The sequence below is a fragment of the Malus domestica genome, chromosome 06 (assembly GCF_042453785.1).
Source record: "Malus domestica chromosome 06, GDT2T_hap1".
Lineage (NCBI taxonomy): Eukaryota > Viridiplantae > Streptophyta > Magnoliopsida > Rosales > Rosaceae > Malus > Malus domestica.
This window is the reverse complement of record NC_091666.1, coordinates 34,349,253-34,369,473: the sequence shown is the minus strand read 5'-3', so window position 1 is coordinate 34,369,473 and position 20,221 is coordinate 34,349,253. Positions and strand designations below refer to the sequence as shown.

Sequence of the window (20,221 nt, the reverse complement as noted above, 5' to 3'; positions counted from 1 at the left end):
CGTAATGATGAAAAAAAATGCGCTCTTTTAATTGGACTTGGATTCTCTGCCCTCCCATTTCGGTGCTCTCCCCGTGCCCTCCTGTTTTGTGTGGTCACGGTTAATCCATGCTAATATTTTATATTGTTTTTTATAAAAATAATAAGACAAAAAAAATAGTAATATAAAATATTGACGTGGCTTAACCGTGACCACACAAACAGGAGGGCACAAGGAGGGCACCGAATTGGGAGGGCAGAGAATCCAAGTCCCTTTTAATTTCTTATGCAATAAGGCAACCTTACCAACCCCACAACCACGTGTTATCGACTAGGACAGATAAATAATTGTCAAATAAGGAAGCGGATCCGAACGTATGAAATTTGATCTAACGGTTACAAACAGGTCGTCTTTTTAAAAGTGATAATAACGGTAATCGTTTGATCAAATTTTAATAGTCCGAATCCCAGACTAGATGAATTAAATGGAAAGGGATCCGGCGTCAAATAAGAATCTACTTGTTGATACCAGTGGACCCTCAAATGATTCAAATCACTAATCAAAAGTTCACCCACATGGAAGCTGCAAATCCGACAATTCTTCTATACATAAAGAAAGGATAGTGCTTATTTTTACTTTCCATTTATTTTTAATTTATACACAATTCAACCCGTCTCTGGCGCGGAAGTCTGTCGTCCAACTCCCTAACTCGCCCATCCCGTCAGAGAGAGAAAGAGAGAGATAGAGAGGGTATGGTGTTGGTTTTTTGGCCCAGATTTTCTATGATGGTTGGCTGCCGACATGTTGAATAGGGGGTGTGGATGTGTTTTTATTTTGTCCACCTGAATTTAGTTCGAATAGGGGTAAAAGAAGAAGCTCATGCAAGAAAATGAAAATGTGGGATATTAGTAAACGACAAAGTTCCATTTTGGTCTTTATAATTCTAAACAAAGCAATTTGATTATTGTAGTTTTGTCATTGTTGCACTCAAGGACAATCGTTTTTTCTTATAAAGACTTGACATTCTAATTCACGCCACCTAAAAGTCCAATTTATCGTTACATTTTTTAAAAGTTAACAAAATTAAACCATCATTCTTGAACCACAACACTAGAAAACTAACTAAATTTAGCCTATAGAGAAAACGTCAAGATCCACGTGGCGCCATGCGATTGGACACGTGACGTCGAAAAGATGTTCAAAATAGGTTTGGCCACCGGCCCGGTGGCAACTTCCCCGTGGAGAGTCACTGATTCATTGCGGACCCCGCTGAAAACGAACGGCTGACGCATGCCCTTCTTCGAGTGGCAAAATCGAGCTGATATTAAATTACCAAAATGCCCACGCTCCATGTTTTCGCTATAAAATGCCTCCGTCTCCAGGTTCAACTGAAACAAACTCACACTCCCGACTCCTTCTCATCTCTCTTTCTCTCTCCCCTCTTTCTCTCTCTAGATATACGCACACACACATATATATACATATATATATATGCAGCAGCGAGGCAGAGCGAACAACCGAAGATCCAGGAGCTTTTCGAGATCACGCATTGCAGTTGAGGGATCTTAGCCCCGGTCTTCTTCCTCTCCTCATCTCACTCGCTCTCGTTCGAATTCGAATTCTCTAGATATACGCACATACATATATGCAGCAACGAGGCAGAGCGAACAACCGAAGATCCAGGAGCTTTTCGAGATCACGCATTGCAGTTGAGGGAGCTTAGCCCCGGTCTTCTTCCTCTCCTCATCTCACTCGCTCTCGTTCGAATTCGAATTCTCAGTTCTCTCGATCGCCATTTCTGTCAACAATGGCTGCTTTTGCTAATGGTATGAATCTCTGATGGTGGCATTTTTGTTGTTTTTGATTAATTCTTATGTGTTGGATTCGGATCTCTGAGATTTTGAATTGTGATTGCAGGGGAAGAGCGGGAGGTGCAGAAGAACTACTGGGTGGAGCACTCCGCCGATTTGACCGTTGAGGCCATGATGCTCGACTCCAAGGCCTCAGATCTCGACAAGGAAGAACGACCTGAGGTATATCTATATCTATATATGTATGTATAGCTGTAAATCTGTAATGTATATTAAAAATGACAATGCTGCTCAATTTGTGAGGTATTGACCTTTACAAAAACCTGTTTGGACTGTGGAACTATTGGAAAAATCAAAACTTTAAGGTGAAATCGGAGCTGATTTTTGGACCGAAAGACCGATTTGAGAAAGAACTCTTTGATGAATCTAACAGACCCTGATTATTCGAGGCATGAAACGTTAACGAAATTTCGACTGGATCAGTTCCCATTGCTACAATGCAGACGCTAAATGATCTTCAATTCACTTGACACCCACATTTTTCTTTGTAAGCAAGAACTGAGCTTTTGAGAATGCATATTGACATTAGGAGCATTTTTGTTTGATGTTTCAGCTTTCATGTTGTTTAGGCAGCATCGATGTTTTGATGGGTTATATGCACTCTCAGTTTTTCGCTTTTTTGATGTGAAGCTGATAAAAGACCTTCCTTTGTCAATAATTTGTGTTTTTTTTTTGGTGTGTTTGACATAATGTTTTCAACATAGTCACTATTGCGTATTCGGGGCTTGATTTAACTGGATCTTATTAGGTGCTTTCGTTGCTCCCTCCCTATGAGGGCAAATCGGTTGTAGAACTCGGAGCTGGGATTGGTCGTTTCACTGGAGAATTAGCTGAAAAGGCCGGTCAGCTTTTCGCATTGGATTTCATTGACAGTGTGATAAAGAAGGTAACGCCATGCTCAATTTTTTGGTCCGCATTACACAATGAACGTGGGACTTCTATCTGTTTTTTTTAAATTTTAAATCTTTGATACACTATTTTCAGAATGAAAGCATTAATGGACACCATAAGAACGTCAAGTTCATGTGCGCTGATGTGACATCACCTGATCTGAAGATTTCTGAAAACTCGGTGGATTTGGTATTCTCAAATTGGCTTCTTATGTATCTGTCAGATAAGGAGGTAATTTGCACTGATTCTGTTCTACGTGGTTTAAGGATTGTGGTAGAGGTTACTTGTTTGTCATTTTGTTCTGAAATCTAATCGAAATTTTTCGACACTGCAGGTAGAGAATTTGGTGGAAAGGATGATGGGATGGTTGAAGGTCGGTGGATATATCTTTTTCAGAGAATCTTGTTTTCACCAATCTGGAGACTCCAAACGAAAATCCAACCCAACCCATTACAGGGAACCAAGATTTTATACCAAGGTTTGCCTTCTTAACTACTTTGTTTAAGATATTCCATGGAGGTGCTCCATTTGGTTGACTAAATCATGAAGAGATTGCCATTAGTCTCAGTTCATTGTAGTTTCTCGAAATTAATCAATTTGTGCAATAATATATTTGCATTCGCGTTAAGAGGAATGTTCTAATTCTGGCTTTTTTCAATAAAGTAAATTGTGATAGAAATCAATGGTTGACAGAGGTTTACTTGTTTGGAGTCGCATGCCTGCATTCTAATTAGAACCTGAAAACTGTTACGATGTAGGAGTTAAAAGTTTGAAAAAAATAGAATATAAATACTTGCCAGTGGTTTCTCTTGACTGAAGTTTCCCATGACCAATGTCATTGTATAGAAAGTATATGGTTCTTCCATTTTTGTGCTTGTGTGAATAATTCAGCAGACATTTACATTGTACTGCAGGTTTTCAAAGACTGCCACATGCGTGATGATTCCGGGAATTTCTTTGAACTCTCTCTTGTTAGTTGCAAATGTATTGGAGCTTATGTTCGGAACAAAAGGAATCAAAATCAGGTATAAAACTAGTAGAAGTTTATTCAGTAGTTTTCCTTTCTTATTGTTCAACTAGCTGACTTACAACATTATTGGTTACTACAGATCTGCTGGTTATGGCAGAAAGTCCCTTCAGAAAATGATAGAGGGTTCCAGCAGTTCTTAGATAATGTTCAGTATAAAAATACTGGCATACTACGATATGAGCGTGTGTTTGGGCGAGGTTTCGTGAGCACAGGAGGGATCGGTAATAACTGTTGTTGGCTGCTTATTTATCTTCTGTTCTCTGATTGATTGTCCTAACATGTCTGATGTGAGTGAACCCTTCTCTTTTGAGCAGAAACTACTAAAGAATTTGTGGCAAAGTTGGATCTGAAGCCTGGCCAGAAAGTTCTCGATGTATGCTGTGGCATCGGGGGAGGTGACTTTTATATGGCCTCAAACTTTGATGTTGAGGTTATTGGAATTGACCTCTCCGTGAATATGATTTCCTTTGCTCTCGAACAAGCTATTGGACTCAAATGCGCTGTTGAGTTTGAAGTTGCTGATTGCACAAAAAAGACTTATCCTGACAATACCTTTGATGTGATATACAGTCGCGACACCATTTTACACATTCAAGTAAGTGCGCCCCTCGTCATTTCTCTATGGGAATCATGCTCTTTCAGCAACTTTATACTAATTTTTCATGTTTCATGAAACTTTTATTTACAGGACAAGCCTGCATTGTTCCGATCCTTCTACAAGTGGTTGAAGCCAGGCGGTAAAGTTCTCATCAGTGATTACTGTAGGTGTGCTGGAACTCCATCAGAAAACTTTGCTGACTATATTAAGCAAAGAGGATATGATCTCCATGATGTAAAAGCTTATGGTCAGGTATGCTTGCAATTTTACATCTGATTGCTTTTACCAGCTCGTCTTTCAAAATCATTTATTCGTATTTCCTTGACATAAAATTATACCTGTATATTCATACCGATCTCAGATGCTCAAGGATGCTGGCTTTGATGAGGTCATTGCTGAGGATCGTACTGATCAGTTCAAAGCTGTTTTGGAGCGGGAACTGGCTGCGGTTGAGAAGGATAAGGATTCATTCGTCCAGGACTTTTCTCAAGTGCGTTTCTTCCTCGTATCTATGTTTTTCGCGTTGATATATTGAATACTGTATCCACTCATTCTTCTGATTCTTTTTTATTGACAAAATAAACAGGAGGATTATGATGACATCGTTGGTGGATGGAAGGCAAAGCTGATCAGGGTTGATTCCGGCGAGCAGAAGTGGGGCCTGTTCATTGCCAAGAAGAATTGATCCTTCTAATAATCTCTTCATATCCAGAGTTTTATTAGACTACGTATTTTGGATGAACATTAGTATTTTCTGTTGTCGTTGGTGTGACGTATTTTGGATGAACATTGCTCGTGATTTAGTATGTATTTCAATATAATAAAAGTGTGGCGTGATGTTTTCGCTATGTAATGGAATTGGAGTTTGTATTTCTTCAGTTGTTATAATAAGAATCGTTGATAAGTTTCTGTTCGCTACTTTCAAACTTGTACGTATATACATACGGAGAAAGAAGGAGATCACTTGAAGAAATCTGTGACATTCTTTTCAGATCTGACGACAACCGGTGAAGTAGAGAGTCCGTTTTGTAATTTATGCTCGACTGGAACTCGTTGGAGATCAAGATCGCCTTTCTCATTACCATCCTTAGCCACCGTAAATTCTTTGGGGGATGAGGACCCGAAAATCTGCACCAGTAAGCTTCCACCTGAAATAACATGAAGCTGAATCAATTCCGTAGGTCTATTGTGCTCCCTGTTTGTTTTGATCAAGTGGATAAGAAGTATAAGGTGTATAAACGTAACAAATCACAACAGCACAACGAAGAAAGTACTTACCAAGAACAAGAGCAGCGCCTAACCATCCAAGCATGCCCCATCTTTCACCAAGCAGAAACCAAGCAAAACCAGCACCCCAGAGTGGTTCCATCCCGTAAATTATGGCTGTTTCTGTTGCTGAAACATCACACATCGCTGCAATCTGCGGTGATGAACAATATTTTTATAAGGAACTATTGTAAAACAACCCCTAGAAAGTATTGAGCAATTGGTGATACAAGAAAGGACACCACAGCTTCCTAATTAAGTGCTTAAATTCAGTTTGTGGAACGAGTAGAGTGTGACCCAAGGAACCCTACCTCAATCCATAAGCATAATCCGGTTGAAAATGCACCGGTATAAATTGCTGGTATCCATGGAAATACAACAAGCCAGTCCCATAGCTCTGTCCATGTCCATGGGGATTGGTTGGAATAGTTGGTACCATCAAACCACCCTCCGATGAAAACCCAAATTGTTGATAACATAGCAACAACACAAACCTCAAATCCAAGAATTGCTAAGAAGTTTTCTTTCTTTGTGCTTCTAGAAATATGTTCAGTTCGAAGCATGTGAATTCCGAAAAATATTGCACTCAAGAAGTTCAAAAGATCTCCAACCTGAGAAAAGGCAAGTAGGAACTGTGAATAATGTGTTACACCATCACAGCGCTTTTCTACAACATTACGAACACTAAAGCATCAAGAACTTAACCGTGTCACGCTTACATTCGGAGGTGATCCGCTGCATTCGAGCATAGCAATCCCGAGAGCAGACATGAGGACTCCGAACCAGGTACGAGTAGGTATGGTTGCTCCAAGCATGCCATCAAGCAAAGGTACCGTGATAACCTGTTCGACATAGCAGGATTTTACAAAAACGTTCTGATGCTCCCAAAGACAGATACTATTTGTGGCTTTTGCCGAGGTACAATGGTATTAATGACAGAAAAACCGTAGCTAATAGAAAGTTCATGAAATTTTTTAACCTACTGTGAACAGAGAAATAAATGATGCACGACCAGCATCAGATGTAAGTAAACCAAGTGCCTCAAGAAGGTATCCTAGGCTGATCCAGAACCCCAACTCCATGCCTGAATTGCGAGTCTGGACATCACCTCGCGATCGAAACACAAATGGAAGAAATGGGATGGCGGACATGACAAATCGTACTGCTGAGAAGGCTGCTGGATCCATGAAAGCTTCAACTTCTTTAATAACTGGAATGTCACTTGCTGCAGTTTGAATCAGCACACATCTTAGAAATTTGTGACTTCAGAAACAAACCAAATGTGACAAATAATCAGTCTTTCTCTGCGCAGGACTTCATTTCTTTCTTTTTTTTAAAGATCCAACGCTTTGAGAAAATCACACTTCTACTTATTTTTTCAACTTCGATCAAATTTATTCATCGTCAATTGTTTTATGGTGTAGAATCATCATTTGGAGCTTGAAATTTAGGTTTTTAGTCTCGGATTGGCTAACAAATTAGTAGGTAAAGTTGCTTTCCATGTCTTGTAGTAAGGCAAGGCAAATTGCTTAAGGGAAAAAAGACATACCATATACAATTGTGATGAAATTGAGCAGCATAATACTCCTAAACTTCTTGGATGAAAAGAAAACCTTCTGCCACGACGATGGCCGCTTTCTTGATCCAGATTTCAATCCCATAATCTCGCCATTCTTAGTTTCATCCTTCTTGCTCTTCTTAATCTTCTTATCGGATTGTCTACGCTCATCGCCATGCAAAACCGAGGAAGCCCCATCCTTGGTTCTTTGTACTTCAAGAGACTTTCTGTTTGTTATGTTCTTGCAAGTAGTTTTCTGTGAGGCTGAAGAAGAAGATGTTGTTGATGAAGTGGAGATGGGGTCTAATGAACAAGTGAGGAAACGGCGGCTTTTGTTGCGAATGGCGGAGGAGAAGAGGAGCACGGAGGAGCTGTTGTTAAAGCAGCTTGAAATTTTGGAAGCAGATTCAGTTTTTGTTCCCCATATTGTTGATGATTGGCATGCCATGTATGAGTACTCAACTAAAACCCAATCCCTCACTCTCTTTCTATTTTTCTCTCTCCTTTTTTCTGGCTTAAAAGAATTCAAGTATTCAGTTTTTTTCATCTGTTTTGTAGCTTGAAATTAAGTTTTCAGAGAATTTATAATATAAGTATCTTGAAATTAAGTTTTCAGAGAATTTATAATTTAAGTGACTTTTCAAAGAACGATGTTTCTACCAATGAGGAAATTTCCAAACGTGTGGTACATGGGATTTTGACTTGTGGTGGAGGGTGGTCCATATTAAGTCTTCATGTTTGTGAAACCAAATTATTATTTTTGCTTTGCAATAATTCATTTCAAAAGGGAAAACATAAGGTCGGTCGGCTACATCAGTATGTATGCCTTTTTGTATTTGAGTTCGAATTCATTTTTCTGTGAAATAGCAAAATTACATACTAAGAATCAGGCTAGATAATACAATTTACTTCTGATTAGTAATATTTCTCTTCTCAATGTCGTAAGAAGTCTCGAAAAGATGGCTCAAAAAAGAATGCTTGGTGCATGTAATCATAAACACATCTACAAACAACAACAACAAAGTTTTATCCCACCAAATGAAGTCGGCTGTATAAATCCTAAAATGCCACTGCGCTCGGTTTTATACCAAGTAATACATATCTGCATGATATAAATATTCAAGGTGATGCATATGTATAATTTTATCCTAGAAGCAAATAGCTTATTACAAGCAAGGGCTTAACTTATGAAGGAAAACTGAATTTACTAAATTCCCATACAAACACAATATCGCAGTACTCGTAGATAATAGTTTGCAAAAATGAACACCTTAATTATTGCTTGCATCACACGAAACAGCAAACTCGTCAAATCAAACACCTTCAGAGTTCTTCCCCACCTCCCATCCCTTCTTCCTCTTCGGCGTAATCGCCATCTTCGTCAACCGTGGCATCTTGGTACTGTTGGTATTCCGCAACAAGATCGTTCATGTTACTCTCCGCTTCCGTAAACTCCATCTCATCCATTCCCTCTCCGGTATACCAGTGCAAAAAGGCCTTCCTCCTAAACATTGCCGTGAACTGCTCGCTCACTCTACGAAACATCTCTTGTATAGAAGTCGAATTTCCAATAAATGTCGAAGACATTATAAGACCTTGCGGTGGAATGTCACAAACGCTGGACTTGACATTGTTTGGAATCCACTCAACGAAGTAGGAGGAGTTCTTGTTCTGCACATTCATCATCTGTTCGTCAACTTCTTTCGTGCTCATTTTGCCTCGAAACATCGCTGATGCTGTGAGGTAACGTCCATGGCGCGGATCAGCTGCGCACATCATATTCTTTGCATCCCACATTTGTTGTGTCAGTTCGGGGACGGATAATGCGCAGTACTGCTGCGAACCTCGAGATGTCAGAGGTGCAAATCCCACCATGAAGAAGTGTAGTCGAGGGAATGGGATTAAATTCACGGCTAGCTTTCGCAGATCCGAGTTCAATTGTCCAGGGAAGCGTAAACAACAAGTAACTCCGCTCATAGTTCCCGAAATCAGATGATTCAAATCCCCAACTGGAAAACACAAAAGTAAATATTTTGTGTGATGCCATAATATTTATCAAGATAAAGTCAATCAACATTTTACGCTTTAGAATTAAGGATGATTTGCATATTGGAGTTTCAAAATGTGGATTCAACTCACAGCTTGGGGTGGTGAGCTTAAGAGTCCTGAAGCATATATCGTAGAGGGCTTCGTTGTCGAGGACCATACATTCATCTCCATTCTCAACCAGTTGGTGAACGGAAAGTGTGGCATTGTAAGGCTCCACGACGGTGTCTGAAACCTTCGGAGATGGAAAGACAGAGAAGGTGAGCATCATCCGGTCCGGAAATTCTTCTCTTACCTTTGAAATGAGGAGAGTTCCCATTCCAGAACCGGTTCCGCCTCCAAGTGAGTGACATACTTGAAATCCTGAATCAAATTAAGGTCTAAAATATTAATGACATGAAGTTGTAGCATCTGAAAATTTTGTCCAATCTCTGATAGTATATCTATGATTTATGAAAAAGATTGTCTTTGAATTTGTACATGTTATGTGTGGCCAAAATTTTTAAATCTAGCCCTGCAAAATGAGATGTTTGTGTAATGTAAAATATTACAAATTTTTTGTTGTGATATCAATTACTATTTTTTATTTATAAAAAGAGAACCAACTGATAGTTTCGTCATAGCCTTCCACTCTTTTGAAGGTCAGAAAGCCTCACAAAGGCATTTCAGCCTCTTCTTGGCATTCGTCGTATGATTCACAAGCGTCAAGAATCAAACTCAAGACGTGTCATATGGAATACGACCCTGGAATTCATCCCCAACCCTAAATATTATTTAGGTTATACAACACAAATTCTATATGCATGATTGAATATACGTGTAGTTAATATTATTGAAAATGTACTGACAATAATGATATTTACACATTATAGATGGCATATCGACAATCTGATGTCCATTGGGATGTATAATACAATGTGTAGAAATTATTAATAATAAGAACACAATCAAATCATACCAATTTTATTTTGTGATGATGAAAGAAAATTAGATAAATAAATAAAAACTACACATTCTTACCTTGCAAGCAATCACAATTCTCAGCCTCTTTCCTAACAACATCGAGCACCGAATCAATGAGCTCAGCGCCTTCCGTGTAATGCCCTTTAGCCCAATTGTTTCCGGCCCCGGACTGGCCAAAAACAAAGTTATCCGGTCGGAAAATCTGGCCGTAAGGCCCTGCGCGGATGCTGTCCATAGTGCCTGGCTCGAGGTCCATGAGCACCGCGCGAGGCACGTAACGGCCGCCGCTGGCCTCGTTGTAATAAACATTCACCCTCTCCAACTGAATGTCGGTGTTACCGGTGTACTGCCCGGTGGGGTCTATGCCGTGCTCGTCGCACACAACCTCCCAGAACTTTGCTCCTATTTGGTTCCCACATTGCCCTCCCTGGATGTGCAGAATCTCTCTCATTTCCGCCAATCTGTGGGGTTAAAACGGTGAAGATCCGTAAAAATATATATGTATAAAACTGCCGGTAACTGTTTTCTTGAAAGGAAGGGCTATTATTTTGGAGGGAAGGGTAGGGGGTATTTATACGGAGGGAGGGAAGATGATCTAGCGGTGGGGAGATGGGTGATGAAGAGTTGGCAGTCTGATATGGACGGTTGAGAGTGTCCGTCCGATGAGAGGTAGTGGGGGTGGGTGGTTATTTATGGGACGTGAATAGTTGCCATGTGTGGGTGATTCAATCAGTATCGCCGGCTTAACAGGGCCATGTTTTTATTGAATAATGTTTGGCCGAAGAAAGAAGAGCGGCAAGTCTTGTTGAAATTTACATGTTTCTAATTATAAATGGACATATGTTTATTTTTAGTTTGTTTTTTAACGAGACTTGCTACTCTTCTTTCAACAGCCATGCAATATTTGTTTTTATTTATACATCATTTTTCTAATTTTTACAAAATATTTTACAATACATTTACAAATATCAGAAAAATTACGTCATAACAATCTAATCATCCTAAATAATTAAACTCATTATAAATGCATATAATTTTTCTATGCTTTGCTATTCATGTATTCAATTCTTCTCTAACTAAGTGAAAATATGTACCACTATCGATTGATCTAATTTTTCTTATTTTAGGACGACAAATTTTATGCTTTTCTTTGTGGATAATTGTTCATAATTTCCATCACATTGTCACCTAGAATTGCGTTGCTGTTGTTTCATGTTCATAAGCACCTTTGACGTTGACTTTGACTTTGACTTAATCAGCACTAGGGTTTGGGCTTTATCGCATGTGACCAAATGGGCCTCCTACAACATATTTTGGTCAAATCCATTGTAGTAGGGCTAGGCTCCTTGTCCTTCATCTCTTTTTTAAAAATTTTGTTCTGCGAAAAGTTCAGAAAAATTACATTGTACTTCTCCCTTTGAAAAAAGAAAGAAGAAATTGCACTTGGAGATACATGCTAGAGTGATATATAAATAAATTAGAGCTCAAACGCTAACTCTTGCTCTATCTAACTTGCCCAAATAACTCGTTTATGACCACTTAATAATGTATCTCAAGATCCAAACGTCTATTTTTTATCATCAAATAACCAATTGAACGCAACATTTACGATAAACAATGCATATATTCACAACCACAATCAAATGTATAAAAGATTTCCGACTTGAGCCAAATTTGCATGGATTCTAGTAAGAACTCTAAAGTGAACGGTTCAAGTTATGAGATTTACCAAATAATTTGAGCTTGTACGTAGGCAATTAACTTGGCTTAACCATTTGCCCTAACCACGAATTGTCAACATGTTCCTTTTTATTTTTGTTGGTAAACATGCTCAAAATAATACTGAGGAATTAAAATGCCCCAAAACATCCATTAGAAACTCCAAAGTTCTTCGAGTCATGTTATTAATCCCTAATCGTCTTCTACTCTACAATAATGGAACCTCATGATCCGACCACTTCATTTTTTGCATAGGTTCTTATTCAAAAGTCATACCTGAAAATTTTCACCCAAATAGGTGTACAAATTATATATCAGTGCCACATTAATCAAGGTATTATTACTACTAACTGTATCCAAAATATCGATTCGCAAAAGAGTATTCACCCTCTTCAGAGACATGATCAATAAGCTCTTTTGACTTGGGAGCGGCGTTGTTTTAGTTTTTGAAAAAGAAAGCTTGAGAAGAAGAAGAAGAAAGAAGAATGCCACCCGTCCCCTTCCCTTTCTACGATGACCGACACGCGTATACCAGGGGTAAAATTTAAAACTTTTGACTTGGGAGTGGTGTTGTTTTAGTTTTTCAGAAAGAAAGCTTGAGAAGAAGAAGAAAGAAGAATGCCACCCGTCCCCTTCCCCTTCTACGATGATCGACACGCGTATATCAGGGATAAAATTTTAAATTTACTGTGCAACAAAAAAACAGAGCTGAGAATAAGTTGCAGCTGAGGGGCATTTCAGTTCAAATACTGTTAATGAACAGTATTTTAGCTGAGTTTTAGTACAGAAGAATTTAGCATGTTAAAGCATACAATTTTGATTTTATAATCCTATGCATGTAGCATGTAGCATGTAGCATGTATATATATATACAGAATTAGAGAAGGAAGGCCGTAGGTTTGAAACGAACAAAAAGATAAAAAAGAATAATAATGAAACAATTATGAGTTTGATCAACGCAGAAGGGGCTGAAAGAGGTGCCGTATGTATATCTGGGACATTAGGACGTGCACTCGAGAATTGAGTCATTCCATCATAATAATGAGGTTTCAGGGAGGGCTGTAGGGCTGTGGCATATATCTTGAAGATAAATACAGGGAGAGAGAAACTCTGCTGCGCACCTGCATGCATTCTTTTTTTCCAATGGCAGCAGAAATGGACCCAGGAAAAACTGAATGGAAGGAAGATGACAAATGAGAGACATACAGTAACTTTGGTAACATGTCAAGGTGCAAATCTCATTCTGTATACCATAATATATTTTGTATATATATTTACAAATATTATATCGCAGACAGTCTAAAAGGACAAATTATTCAAACACACATATTTGGTTATATATGGAATATGTATGCATGAATATCACATCACATAGAACAGAATGAAAATTTTGCAAGATGATTGGACAGTGGAGAGTAGATGCAGATTGGGTCAAATCTGTTGGGCGGGCAAGTGAAACATTAGGTTAAAAAACAAGAATGCAAGATTTAAACATCCGTACATTAATTCTGCAGAAGGGAGAGAGACATGCAATATGTTGTTTGTATTTGTGGTAACTGGTAAGTAAAGAATATATCTAAGCGTGGCATGGCATGCGGAATGGTGTTGCATGCAGTATGGGTGTGGGTGGAAGCATGGATGTGTCAACATACTATTTAAGCAAGATTTGATTTTATTGTTGAGATTTTAAAGTGACAAAAGAGTGACACACTATGACTAATCAAATATTGTTTTCAACTAACATTTAACCGCTTATTAGCACATCAGGTTAGGGTTTTGCCTCAAAATATTTTGATACAATTAGTAGTAAATATTTCTTCGTATATATATTTTATTTTGTCAAGCTTTCAACGTAAAATTCTTATATTATTCAACATGATGTAGTGTGGAAGTCTGGATGTGTCACAATTTCAGCATGCTTTGATCTCATGTCGAGATTTCAGAAAGACAAACCAACAACTTACTACTAGTAATCATACTAATTAAGAATCTTTTTATATATATAAAAAAACTAATAGGTACAAATTTAATTTAATTTAATTTTTTATTATTTTGGAAATGTTTGAATTGAAAATTAATTAGAAGTTTAATAGAGGTGTGAGTATTAAACCCTAAATTAATTACTAATTTTTATATTAAAATTTTTTATAATAAACATGTAAATTCATTATCACATTAATGCTAGGAACTTGAATCAAAATTTGATAACTAATAAGGTCTTAGTTAATAAACAGTAAGAACTAGGGACCGGATACTAATTTTTCCTATTCTTAACTTGCATTTAACCAGTTATTGGCACATCAAGTTAGAGTTTTATCTGAAAATATCCTGATATAATAGTAATAAAATAAGTTCAAATTCATTGTATACATTTTACCTTATAATATGTAATATAGACAAGAGAAAGGGGTAAGATTAATTAAGGGGCAGGCAGAGAGAGGGGGCAGGCAAGGCAGGCAGGCAGGCAGGCAGTTCGGATTGAGAATAAGTGTGAAAGGCACGAGTCGTGAAGAGAACAGTAAATGAGAGAGAGAGAGAGAGAGAGAGAGGGTAAAGAAAGAAGGGTGATGAGGCTTATGATAACCCTCATGATCGTCACGTCGTTTTTCATTTCCTACTCCCGATGTCCCTCCCAGAATTCCACGCTTCCCTTTCCCTCTTCTTCCTTCCACACTACTGCCCTCCTGCTCCCTCTCTTCTCTCTCTCTTCTCTCTCTCTGCTTTTGTTTTCTTTTTTCCTTTGTCCCCTTCCTTCTCCACGGGACTCTCTTTCCTCATACCTACAAGACGTACAAGTCTTCAAACGAATTTATTATTGTGTAATATTTCAGTTTAATAATAAAATTTTATGTGTAAGTTTTTCTTCACATAATACTTTGGTATTAGATCAAAACATTACAATGTAAAGTGAACTCATTCGATATATATAAGTTGTTTTCCTTCAATATTCTTTCTGTCATTCTAAATTAAAATACCAATAATGTATTGTGCAAAGGGCGCCTAGTCAACCTCATGCCTTGCCTCACTTTCTTGCTCTGTGTTCAACCAACACTATAATACTATTCTCTCTCTCTCTCTCTCTCTCCCTCTCTCTCTCTCTCTCTCTTCCTTTTTGAATTCCATACAATAGTGTGATATATAGCTAGTGATCAATCCCCATCACTGAATGTCTGAAACTCAAATATTACATCACTACTATTTCAGCTCAAGTAACCCATTTGCTACAAAACTCTCTCTCTCTCTCTCTCTCTCTCTAATATAGAGCTTTCACCATATACTAAAGAAAACCCGTTCTACTCTACCTATATGAGGTAGCTAGGCAGCACCCTATCTTAACCCCCATCTCCTCCATGCCCCCCAACACTACTTTCACCATTCCAATCTCCCTTGCATGCTCTTCCACTACATTCCCATTTTTCCAAGTCCACTACCACCATCATATTCCACAACTCACATTACCTCAAATGGCAAAAATTCACTTCTTACAAATACTACTCCTCTTGTTCTTGTTTTTGTAATTATTGCAAACCTTTAGGCCATTACCTTGGGCTAGTGAGAGAAAGAGGGATAGTCACACAGAAACCCTAGCTTGATCAAAATGTGGACGATGGGTTATAATGACGGTGGCCATGGCGATTTCAACATGCCGGATTCTTTCAATGGACGGAAGCTCCGCACTCTCATTCCGAGGTCGCTTCCCTCTGTAAACAACACTTCTTCGACCATCACAACTCCTCCTTGTCTAAACCGATCAGCAATTTATGGCTCTCACGATTTCCTTACGCAGTATCACCAACTCGCCGGTATTATATATAAACTAGCTACCTTGCTACCGGAAGTAGTAGTCAACATTGACGGTTATTGAGGAGCTAAACTTACATAATTATCTTCTATTTACATATAAAAATACTAGCTACCTTGCTATCTTATCTTTCTTTTTGATCTATCTGTCTTTTAATTTCCATTTATCGTGTGTTTTTGTGTACATACAGCTATGGCTGAACGAAACAAGAGATCGGAATTTCTCAACACGCCACAGGTTGTGGTGAGCTCAAGATGGAACCCTACGCCGGAGCAGCTGAGGGCTCTTGAAGAATTATACAGACGAGGGACTCGAACGCCGTCGGCAGAGCAGATTCAGCACATCACGGCACAGCTTCGAAAATATGGAAAGATAGAAGGGAAGAATGTCTTCTATTGGTTCCAAAACCACAAGGCCAGAGAAAGGCAGAAACGTCGCCGTCAAATGGAATCATCTGCCCTCTCTGCAGAACACGACCAGCAACTGCAAATATCAATGACGTCTACAGATAATCAAAAGAAAGAAGAATTATTAGGTACTCATCATCAATCATGAACCCAACTTACATAAAATAATACTACTGTTAATTCACTACTCTATCCCTTTATTAATGTTCTTGTTTTGTTTCTTTTTTGAGAAAGAAAGTAATTAATTAGTTAGAGATATATGTTCGTTTAAACTTTGAAAAGTTTTGCTTGGCCTTTCCACTTAATTCAATTGCTATTAGCACTCTAAAATAGTCATTTGCATTCATCTCTTCGTTAATTTTTTCCATTAGAAAGGAGTGCAAATGACAGCATGGGAGTGAAAATAACAGTCAGTCCAGTTTGTTCTTAACTTTTTGTTTACTAGGGATGTTCTTTTTCAATTAATTTATTGCCAATATATATATATATATATATATATATATGTAATATTCCACTTTGTTTGTGGTTTCAGAATTGAAAGATATGTATCGATGCAGGTTGTAAAGTCGTATTCTTTTTGTTTTTCTTTATGTCTACATATTATAGGGGCAAGTAGGACAGGCTTTGAAGTCGCAGAGACCAAAAACTGGGCACCCTCTACAAATTGCAGTACTGCTACATTTGTTGAGGTCTATTTCAATTCCTCTTTGCTCTCACAATCTTCATAACTTGCTTTTATCAATCTATATTTAGGTTAAACTAGCTAGGTAGCTATATATATGGTCTCCTTTATCTACTAGTTAGGATTCCTCAAATCAAAAGCCTCTAAAAAGTAGTCTTATAATGATTAATTACTAATATGCAATTAGGGCAGAACTATTGCATAATGATTATTTATGGAATATTCATGATTATTTCAAAGCAATATGCGTATATCATGGTACTAACAAATAAGAAAAATATATGTGTAAATTATCGTAAGGAAGCAAGCAAGCAAGCTAGTAATACCAAAAGCTTTGTTTATTGGGAAAATAAAAGGGTCTAAAAGCTGCATTCCTTCCTTTCTGTCGGGGCTGCTGTTATGAAACTTAATTAGCTAGGGTTTTGGGCCTTGTGCTTTGCTTATTCATTTCATTTGGTCACAGAGCACACTGATTCTATGGAAATGACTAAATGAGCACCAAGCTGGTTCTAAAATGACAATGATAACCCTATCTCAAATTATTTGGCCAAAGATAGAATAAATCGTAACCACATCGGTGTTTGAACGGCTAGATGAAAGTTATTAAAATTCAACTATGCAACTGCAGTCTGTCCAATATACGGATGTATGAAATTGTGGAATTTTCGAAACTAAGGACATCAACATTGACTTGCTTTTATTTTGGTTTCAATGGGGGTTTCAGAACATGAGTTTTCATGCATGCTATGCCTTTAATGTCTATATTAATAAATATAATTTTAAAATGGGTTTATCTATTGATCAACAGGAATCTGTTTCAATACAAAGGACAGCAAAAGCAGCGGCAGCAGAGTGCAGGACGGATGGATGGATCCAATTCGACGAAGAAGAATTGGAGCAAAGAAGAAACTTTGTAGAAAGGAATGCCACGTGGCAGATGATGCAGTTGTCTTGTCCTTCTCACCCTCACCCTCACCCTCCCACCCACCTCATAAACACCCCTCCGACTTGTGATAGTACGACAGCCAGATCTAGGGCAGCAGCTACAGTAAGAAGAACGGACCAAAGGCTCTTTAAGTCTCATGATCTCAGCATCTTCATAGCACCCTACACATCAGAAACTGGTTTCAACACTGAGCAAGATCATGGATGTGAGGAATCTCAAACCCTTCAACTCTTTCCTCTTAGAAGCGGTCATGTCAAGGCCAGTGCCAATGCCAACGAGTTAAGCGTTAACGATAAGGATCATACGGAGCTATCCGCTAGCTTCAGTGCTCATCCTTACCCCTTTTTTGAGTTCCTTCCATTAAAGAACTAATTATTATGTAATAACCACTTAATTATTTGCTATATATGATGTAAAATGATGGTACCGTTATTGGGAGGTGTTTAGATTTTGTTATTTAGTTGGAAAATGGAGGACTGTTAATTTAGTAATTAAGAAGCTGTTGTTGTTGATGTTACATTTCATGGGAGTTGTGTAATGCGCCATTGTATGAATGTATGTGGATATCGAAGAAGGTTGGACCATGTTGGTTGAATCAATGCAAATTAGCATTAAAGCACATTACAGAGGTTTAATGTCCATCCACACACAGGCCTTGTTTAAGTAATGACTGTGGATGCGTCATGTGATTGAGAATGACTTACATTCTAGGGATGCTTTGGTATTGTGAATGTATCGGTATCGGGGCATCATGTATTATTAATAATATTACATGTAAACTTTTTTTCAAATGTTTTATCATTAGCACGATACGTTGTACTAAATGTGTATTAGTGTCATGCGATGAATATTTACATGTGATTGTATATGCATTAAGAGAGAGAGAGAGATGGGTCCTCAACTGAAGGGATTAAAAAAAATTGGATGATGGATGCATGGGAGAGAGTTTGACGTTGATATGAGGAATCAGAGATGGAATTAATTAATTTTAGATGAGAGTAAAAGAGCTTGATGTTGAAGTGACCAAGAATATAGGTTGGGGAGTAGTTTTGTTCTTTTGTTACAAATTTAGCAAATGATATGGTAATGATGTGATCCACATTCCATACAATTAATACTTGCCCACTATATTGAAAACGAATCCAGCATTTTAAATCCCCAGACCAAAAGTAAATAAAACTTTTTTTAGAAAAGAAAAAGAACAAACAAAATGTTAGAAGAAAAACCCAATTGCTTTTCAAACCAAAACCTTCAAAGTTTACAAACACAATTTATTCATTTTTTTTTCTGTCTAATTTATTCATAACAATGAGTCCATATATATATAAAAAGCAAACAAATCACGCATGAAATAATTAAGAGATAAATAGTAAATGGATTTAATTTGGAAGAGTATTGCAAACAAAAGAGTGTTCATAATCCCTCATATAGCTAAGCTAGTATCTCTACTAATTAATAAAATCTTCTTTGTCAACCAAAAGAGGGTGAAAAAACAAATTAGTCTCCTATCACACAAAAAAAAATGATGGGCAATAATGTAATTTCACATGTCCAAATTTTACTGTTTTTTATTGAAGCCTCACTTACATGTGATGTTAAAATACCTCCAATATTTATAAAAAAACCAAAAAATAAAAAAATAAAAAAACCAAAAACAAAAATCTCCCACTCCCCCACACTCTCTCTCTCTCTCCCTCTCCTTCTCATTTTCTATAAAAATGTGTTCATACACACAAAGTGTGTAGGGAAATGCTAGTTTGAATGAAATAAAGTGGTCAAAATTCTGAATCTTTAGAAAGTAATGTTTGTTTTAATTTTCTTCCCACTAATGGATAATACTTAGATACTCACTAGTAAATATTTTATGTACTCATTTTCTGATTTGACCCAATTAAAAGATGTCAAAGTGTTCCTTGTCTTTTAAAGTCCAAAAAAAATAAAAAATTAACATGTCTATTGTTTTTTAAAACAATAAATATATGTTAAAATATCATTGAGTCAAAATAAAAATATATAGAGTACTTAGTGAGTACTCACTAGTCAGTCTCCGAGTGTTGTTCCCCACTAATTTTTTTTTATGAAACCGTCTAGAGAAATTATTACGAGCAGACGTATATAAAACAATCTTAAACAATTAATGTGCCTACTTGTTTGATTGATTGTTTGGTTTTAAGTGGAATTGAGGGTGCAATTTACCAGTTAAGAGTCTGCTTTCATTATTGGCCTCCTAATGGAATGCAAAAATATGGTGTAATAGCAACTGATATATATATATTTGGTAAAGTTGTATAACCAAACTCACTAAGTCACTGTTTAGAGCCATATGCTTTCTTTCTTTTTCCAAAAAAGACATAAATTCAATTAAATTAAGGGAATACAAATTTAAACTCAAGCGTAAAGTGTGCAACAAAAATTAATTAAATTACTTTGGCTAACTTGACTAAACTTAAATTTTCATGCTTT

At 37.4% G+C, this 20,221-nt stretch overlaps 4 protein-coding genes across 4 annotated transcripts; 2 read left to right on the top strand and 2 right to left on the bottom strand.

Annotated features, from left to right (window-relative positions):
- The first annotated feature begins 1,367 nt into the window (after positions 1–1,367).
- On the top strand, positions 1,368–5,287 carry LOC103428324 (phosphoethanolamine N-methyltransferase 1). Its single transcript, XM_008366431.4, has 11 exons — positions 1,368–1,805; positions 1,897–2,012; positions 2,599–2,736; positions 2,835–2,972; positions 3,076–3,219; positions 3,656–3,766; positions 3,851–3,992; positions 4,086–4,366; positions 4,460–4,621; positions 4,731–4,859; positions 4,956–5,287. Exons 1-11 carry the CDS (start codon positions 1,787–1,789, stop codon positions 5,052–5,054), a joined length of 1,479 nt encoding a protein of 492 aa, XP_008364653.3. The 5' UTR covers positions 1,368–1,786; the 3' UTR covers positions 5,055–5,287.
- On the bottom strand, positions 5,220–7,827 carry LOC103428325 (uncharacterized). The gene is made up of 6 exons (XM_008366432.4): positions 7,185–7,827; positions 6,619–6,860; positions 6,355–6,477; positions 5,947–6,246; positions 5,648–5,789; positions 5,220–5,517 (listed from the first exon to the last, which is right to left on the bottom strand). Exons 1-6 carry the CDS (start codon positions 7,738–7,740, stop codon positions 5,330–5,332), a joined length of 1,551 nt encoding a protein of 516 aa, XP_008364654.3. The 5' UTR covers positions 7,741–7,827; the 3' UTR covers positions 5,220–5,329.
- A 370-nt stretch (positions 7,828–8,197) lies between these two features.
- On the bottom strand, positions 8,198–10,781 carry LOC103428326 (tubulin beta-4 chain-like). The gene is made up of 3 exons (XM_008366433.4): positions 10,260–10,781; positions 9,333–9,602; positions 8,198–9,202 (listed from the first exon to the last, which is right to left on the bottom strand). The coding sequence occupies exons 1-3, from the start codon at positions 10,651–10,653 to the stop codon at positions 8,517–8,519; spliced, it is 1,350 nt and encodes a 449-aa protein (XP_008364655.1). The 5' UTR covers positions 10,654–10,781; the 3' UTR covers positions 8,198–8,516.
- Positions 10,782–15,089: 4,308 nt separating this feature from the next.
- On the top strand, positions 15,090–18,377 carry LOC103428361 (WUSCHEL-related homeobox 1). Its single transcript, XM_008366467.4, has 4 exons — positions 15,090–15,724; positions 15,914–16,258; positions 16,737–16,819; positions 17,621–18,377. The coding sequence occupies exons 1-4, from the start codon at positions 15,520–15,522 to the stop codon at positions 18,128–18,130; spliced, it is 1,143 nt and encodes a 380-aa protein (XP_008364689.3). The 5' UTR covers positions 15,090–15,519; the 3' UTR covers positions 18,131–18,377.
- Positions 18,378–20,221: the final 1,844 nt, after the last annotated feature.

Coding starts and splice junctions, on each gene's coding strand:
- LOC103428324 (XM_008366431.4), top strand. Junction 2,973..3,075: donor TGTATCTGTCAGATAAGGAG/GTAATTTGCACT, acceptor TCGACACTGCAG/GTAGAGAATTTGGTGGAAAG. Junction 4,622..4,730: donor ATGTAAAAGCTTATGGTCAG/GTATGCTTGCAA, acceptor TACCGATCTCAG/ATGCTCAAGGATGCTGGCTT.
- LOC103428325 (XM_008366432.4), bottom strand. CDS start 7,740: ATGAAAAAAACTGAATACTTGAATTCTTTTAAGCCAGAAAAAAGGAGA. Junction 6,247..6,354: donor GCAGCGGATCACCTCCGAAT/GTAAGCGTGACA, acceptor GCCTTTTCTCAG/GTTGGAGATCTTTTGAACTT. Junction 5,790..5,946: donor GATTATGCTTATGGATTGAG/GTAGGGTTCCTT, acceptor TCATCACCGCAG/ATTGCAGCGATGTGTGATGT.
- LOC103428326 (XM_008366433.4), bottom strand. CDS start 10,653: ATGAGAGAGATTCTGCACATCCAGGGAGGGCAATGTGGGAACCAAATA. Junction 9,603..10,259: donor GAATTGTGATTGCTTGCAAG/GTAAGAATGTGT, acceptor AATTTGATTCAG/GATTTCAAGTATGTCACTCA. Junction 9,203..9,332: donor TAAGCTCACCACCCCAAGCT/GTGAGTTGAATC, acceptor TGTGTTTTCCAG/TTGGGGATTTGAATCATCTG.
- LOC103428361 (XM_008366467.4), top strand. CDS start 15,520: ATGTGGACGATGGGTTATAATGACGGTGGCCATGGCGATTTCAACATG. Junction 16,259..16,736: donor AAAGAAAGAAGAATTATTAG/GTACTCATCATC, acceptor TACATATTATAG/GGGCAAGTAGGACAGGCTTT. Junction 16,820..17,620: donor GTACTGCTACATTTGTTGAG/GTCTATTTCAAT, acceptor ATTGATCAACAG/GAATCTGTTTCAATACAAAG.